This window comes from Myotis davidii, unplaced genomic scaffold (genome assembly GCF_000327345.1).
Source record: "Myotis davidii unplaced genomic scaffold, ASM32734v1 scaffold184, whole genome shotgun sequence".
Classification (NCBI taxonomy): Eukaryota; Metazoa; Chordata; class Mammalia; order Chiroptera; family Vespertilionidae; genus Myotis; species Myotis davidii.
The window spans coordinates 5,453,337-5,459,542 of record NW_006297021.1 but is presented as its reverse complement, the minus strand read 5'-3'; the positions used below and the strand labels follow the sequence as shown (position 1 = coordinate 5,459,542).

The 6,206-nt window shown below is 49.3% G+C and overlaps 1 protein-coding gene across 2 annotated transcripts in view; it reads right to left on the bottom strand.

Annotated features, from left to right (window-relative positions):
• STOX2 (storkhead box 2) overlaps nt 1–6,206 on the bottom strand; it is a 127,248-nt gene extending 121,042 nt beyond the window's left edge. For both annotated transcript variants that reach the window (XR_001515346.1, XM_006772664.2), the window contains exon 1: nt 6,037–6,206. Coding sequence is in view for 1 of the 2 variants with exons in the window: in XM_006772664.2 (XP_006772727.1) it covers nt 6,037–6,202 (166 nt within the window). In the remaining variant the exon portion in view is untranslated. The remainder of the gene's footprint in view (nt 1–6,036) is intronic.

The following is a 6,206-nucleotide window of genomic DNA, read 5'->3' as shown; positions in this document are numbered from 1 at the left end:
CCCCCCCCCCCCCCCCCATCTTTCTCCTTCTCTGTCTCTTGGAATCCTACCCAGTCCTTCACGCCACAAGCAGGTCCTCCCTCCAGGCAGCCTTTGCGAATTGACATTCTTCTACTCTCTGACCTGCTATTCCACTTGTGCCAACCATATCCACCGCCCCGCTGGGCTCTTGATTATATGCTATTATTTACTGTTTTCTAACGGTCGACTCGTTGAGAGCTGTGGTCCTGTCTACCACGGCAGGAGGAGGCCCTTGGTCTACCACTACAATAAGAGGTCCTTGGAGAGTAGAATCTTGTATCTATGCAGACATTTATGTACATGAATATATATTTATTCCATGGTTATGAGAGGGTGACTCACATTCGGAGTTCAAACCATCTCTTCATCCAACTTTTTAAGAGAAGCCATGTTTTATTCATTCCTCCAATAAACACTGACTGAGTGCCTGCTGTGTGCCAAGCTCTGTGGTTGCTGGCAAAACAGAGACGTGAATAAAACACGTATGGCCACTGAGGAGCTTGCCAGCTAGCACAGGAGACACACACGTAAACTCCCGATGCCACGCGATGTGACCAAGTCGCCATCGCACAACTACCTAACAAATGCCAGGAGGGATTCCTCTGGAAAGGATTGGAGGAAGACTTAGAGGGGAGGGCAGAGCGAGTGGCTCTGGAAGGGGGAGAGTTTCTGGAGCCTGGAGCACAGGGTAGTGGGGGGTGGGTGGGGGAGGAAGAGAAGTGCTTGGAAAGGTGGCCTGGTCATGCCATGAAGAGCCCTGGCCCAGATCCTCATCCCCAGGCCGGAGAGGCAGTCAAAGGAGATGGAACATGACCAGCTTTGCTTCAGGAGAGATTTAAAAAAATAAAACCGCCTCTGGGTACACGTGGAGGAGGAACTGGACTGGAAGCAAGGTCAATCTGGAAGATATTTTAACGGAAGAGAAGATTTAAACAACAGAGATGAAGGGGGGTGCAGATTGTAGAAACATCTAGGAGGTAGACATCATTAGGCGTTTCTGACCAATGGGTTACGCATTCCACTGTCAAATAAAAATAGTCTAGGGATGAACTACTTAAGGGAGAGTTTATTATCAACTTACAAAATTACCCATGTCATCTCCTTCTTGCGTGGCCATGACTAAGGTTAATCAAGAGTTGACTAGAGTCTATATCCTTACAAACTACTAGAACCTCTACTTTATACCGTATAGATTAGGCACACACAGGTGTCCAGGATGGACCTACGAAAGCCTGTCCCAAATTCCCGCGTCAGCAAATCGTCCCAGCCGCGAAGATCTCACCAGATGTTGCTTCTGGGTTCTACCTGCACTGAGCATACTCGATCCTGTACCAAAGAACATACCATTGTCTGAACTGTCCCGACTCTCCAGGGTACAGGGAGTTGAAGCCAGAATTGCTCCGGAGGTGTAAAAATGCTCAGGGTTTCATACAATATACTCATATTCCTTTTTTCGAATAAAAAAAGCTCACCAGAGTGTAAAAGGCATTGAAACACCCAGGGAGGTGACCTTTGGTAAGCACAGTGTTCCCCTGGGAAATAAAGAATAAAGCCATTCACCACCACGTGCAATATCCCTCACGTCCGCTTGCCTGGTGAAAGCAGTCAACACAGGTAGTTTCAAATTAAAACCCGGCCAGGGCAGCCAGGCTGAAAACGGATCTCTGAGAGCAAAGAGGGAAGCGAAGGCTACAGGATGCTGTTTATGGAAACGTGTATATGATTGCAACTTGCCAGGTGTTTACCCCTCATGTCCCCACACCAGTCCCCTGGCCACCAGGACAGGCCCTAAGGTGCAGATAGTTACTGCAACGTTTGGGGAAGACAGGAAGTAGGATTCCTTTGCAAAATGAGCATTTTCCCCACATGCCCCCACATACAGAGGCACATGACTCCAATAAGCAGAAAGGGCAGAGGTCATGCCTAACGTTTTCTGTGTAAGTGCTTGGAAACCCCACGCCGGCTCATTACAGAGCCCCTGCCCAGGCGGTTCTGTAATGGGAGTGTGGACCTGGGGGACCTGTCCAGACGGGAGGGGGTCATGTGACTCGCCAGGAGCACAGCTGGTTCGTGGCAGGCCCAGATCAGAACCTCGCTGTCCATTCTCCGCTCTCAGAAAATTCCCTCCACCCCCATCTCTTAAAATAACAGGACACGAGGAACTGGGACACTATCAACGGTGCCCCAGAACTCATTTCTATAAAATGAAAACTAATAAACTAATGAAGGTGGTGTGCTGCCCAGTCCTCCCTCTGTTTATAATAGATCAATGGGGGGGGGGGTTTTTAGGGGGGGGGGGGGGACAAATAAACCGGATTTACCTTGTCTTAATATGTCAGTTTGGGGGGTTTTATTTCATCTTTTCAAATCCTTTAAAACAATATTATGAAAAGTGCTTCATTGCTCTTTAAAGTGGCAAATATCAAACTAAAAGTGCCATGATTGGGGGGAGGGGGGGACGGTGTCTCCTTCATAAGCAACACTTTTTATGAACAGGCTCCGTAGAACATTATAGTGGAAAACCGCTTTCCAATCTTGACCAATAGAATGCCCAAACCTGGTGACATTACATGTGGGATGTGAAGGAGCACCAGCCTCAGGGCTAGGGAAGGGGACCGGGAGTACAGTGAAGAGTTAATAGCATCATTTGTGCCAAGGGGTCAAAGTTCACACAGTTCTAACACGGGATCAGCAAAAGGCTCCGGGCCATGAAAACCATCCCACGGAGGCACATGAGCATGTTTCCCTCTGTACAGCTCTGAGGACCACAGACAGTGCCCCCTGCGTGGGGAGTTTTACTTTCACCTCTCGTTTTAGCAAATGAGGAAGAATGATCCCACATACATTGGCTCTACCCCCTTCTCTTCTTCGATTATTCATCTTGATCTGAACAAAAGGCAAGACTTCCCCCCCGCCCCACACACACACACCCTTCTACCCAGAAACTCTCATTGGGAAATTCATCTTCAAGATGAACAATGAACTCATCGCGTGGCCTGTGAACTTGCTGGTTGCCAGGAGGCCTGTGAATGCTTAGGTTTATTTTTGATTTGGCAGCACCAATCGGGGGCTTTCACTGTCATATAAGGCCTGGCCGGGAAGATTTAAAGTTTCAGAATCCTCTAACTGTCCTTCGCAGGATATTTTTAAGTTTTAAAGGTGTCTACTCCAACCTCTAGAGCTTAAGTGTAGTTTATCCTGAAGCTGTACAACAACAACAACAACAAAAAATGGGCTAAATGTCAAGGGTATTGCTGTAAATCACATTTCAAACTGGTAATTACTTATTAGTGGAGAAAAGACTGCTTACAAGGTGCTGTCTCATTGGAAAGCTATTATGGAATGCCTGCAATTTTGCCTTAATAAACAGAGTAAAACCTGAAGTACCTCCTCTGTGATAGGGACGCCAGACCACAAGAACAACTATTAATAAAATTTCCAAGGATCTCTCTCTTTACCTAAAGTTAAAAAAAACAACAGCAACACATGTTTCCCCCGAGTTTTTTAGGAATATTTGTTGGGGGGCGGGGGGATTTCTAAAAAGTCTCAGTGAAGTGATTTAATTTAGTATATCTCTGAAGAGGCTTGCCTTATCCTCTGAACCCAACAACAGAAAGTTCTTTCTACTCACAGTGAAGTATGATGATACCAGCAGTCATCATGCTAAATGACTGGACCAACAGAAAGCAGAAATATGGAAAGCCTCCTGTGTCCCCAAGCTGCTCCCTTCTCCATTTCCTGTGACAAAGGTTCTGTTTGTATCTAGAGTCACTAACCTGACCCGAGTGGACTTCCTCTGCATTTCCTAAGAGAAAGAGACCTACCGGTAAATGATCTCAAAGTGTCCCCATGCCCCATCTATTCCTGCCAACGCTCCTATTTGGAAAGGAGCCATATTTGAAAAGGAAATTGATAAGATCCTCCCCGCCCCCAACTAAAAATAAAGATGCATATGACCACGGTTTCACCTACCCTCCCAGGGGTCACTGTAGGTGTCTGAACATTCACAATTCCCTGCCACTGGCGATAACGCCTTTTCTTACACGCATCAGCTAACATTTAAGATAAAGAATAAACGACAGCCCTTCCTCCCTGGACAAAGCCAGGTGATAAGCCATCCGGGAGCCCCAGAAGAATCTAGCAAGGCTCTCAGGGAGGGGGCACTTCCAGAAAACGCTGAATGAACGGCACAGCTCTTCTTACCCCGCCTCTTGGGTTTCTTTTCTCAGAAGCAACCTAACACTGAAGCTGCACAGAGAACCACCAACCGGCCTGAGACAGCGTATCCTTCGACATCACCCTACGCCGTGCTTACCATTTGCAGGTCAAGAAATGAAATGAGGAGAGAGAATCAAGTGAAAATGCCTGGCAGAACTGGCCACGGCGGAGAGGTTCTTTAGGGAAGAATGAAAATGTGATCCTAACGAAGCTAGGCCAAGACAAACAAAAACAGGCTCCGAGCGAACGTGCCCAAGATCATTCCAGAGTCCTGCAGGTCTGTTGAGGGAATTATGGCCACCTGCCTCCTGGAGCTTCACACTTGGTCTGAGCACTGCCCTGTTCAGTGTGGAATGAAGCCATTCAAACCCTTACGCACACAAACCTGGGTCACCTGAACACTCCGTGCAGATACGGGTTCACGTACCCATGTGTTTTGAGGTTGGATTTAGGTGTGCTTCAAAATTGACTCGTACGAGTCAGAAGACTACAGCAACCACAGCTGCAATTACTTAAATTACTGAAGTACAAACTGCAGTTGTCCCTTCCTTTGCAGATTTGGCTGTTCATGAAAGAAAGCCCAGGGAGCCTTAGTGCCAACATCCTTATGTCGCTAGGTTTGGCAATAAAAAACGATGGTTATTTTATTTAGGTCTTATATTCGGGGAAATGCGGTCACAAGACATTTTTACGGCATGAGATACTGCCCCAGTGTTTTAAAACTTGCTGTTTTCGGAGGAAGACAGTAGGGTTAGAGACTCTTAAGTACCAACCACAAGCTTAAAGCAACCTTCCCAGTGAAGACCGGACTTGCAATGACTGGGGTTAGATGTACTTTCATTACGCGGTGTTTCAAAGAAAATTAATTCTTCTGGGATGAAAAACAAACAAAAACTGATGTCTTGCACATGACTGCACACACATGGTCAACCGTTAAGTCAGGAGAAAACCAGGAGAGCCGCCAGCATTCCCTCCCTCCAGCCTTTCCTCGGGGCTTTATCCCTGGGTTCCCGAGTCACACACCAAAGCCCTTCCGTGGTGTTTCCCAGGGAACCTGCCTCCTTCGGAAACGCCTAGGCCGGCTCTGCCTTTTAAGATGCAGCCCTTTTCGAAGCCTTCGGCTCCATTCACCGTTTTGTTTGCCCTTCCCGTCTGACATGCAAAGACACAATACAGCCTCCCTTCTTTCCACACAGCCGAACCCAAAGCAACCTATGTTAAATGCATACAGAATCATGTGAGCGCTCCATCCGCATACACACCAATGCCCCACAGAACGCATTCAATGGGCTCCAACAGAGTTGGCTGCGTGCACACGGCCGAACCGGGAATGTATGCGGGCTCTTCCCTGACTCAAACCATTCAGACCTGTGCAGGGAACCTGCTCCCTTTCCCGGAAGGGGGGCTGTTTAAATGCCCACGGGGATAACTGGCCACAATGCAGGCGCCAGCCAGCCCGGGGCTGCGGGCGACCCTGGGCGCAGGCTCCCCCACCGAGCTCCCGGGGAGGCTGCTGCTCGCAGCTGGCGCGCATTCATCCCCCCGGAGCCCCAATGCCCGGCGCGGCCCCCTCCCTATTTTACCTAACTAATCGCTCTCCAACCCCATATTGAGAGGGCCTGCTGTGGATCTTGCGGAGGTACAAAATGGTGGATGTGAGCTAATTTTTTTCCTGCTTTCCCCATAACTTATCGCATCCATCAGCGCCCGGCCTCCCCTGCCAGCACCCCGGGAGGGGAACGGCGCGGGGAGCCCGCCCCGCGGCCCAGGCCCGAGGGCAGCCACGCGGTTACCAACCTGATGTCATGTAGCCCCGCGAAGCCTGGGGCGCGAAGGCCGCGGGGAAGCGCTTGTGCAGGCGGTAGTCCTTCTCGCTGCGGGACCTCATGCGGTCCGAGGCCCGGTCCGAGAAATCCGCGCTAGGCCAGGCTCGCCGCAAGGTTGTGCTGCGGGTCTTCTTCATGGTG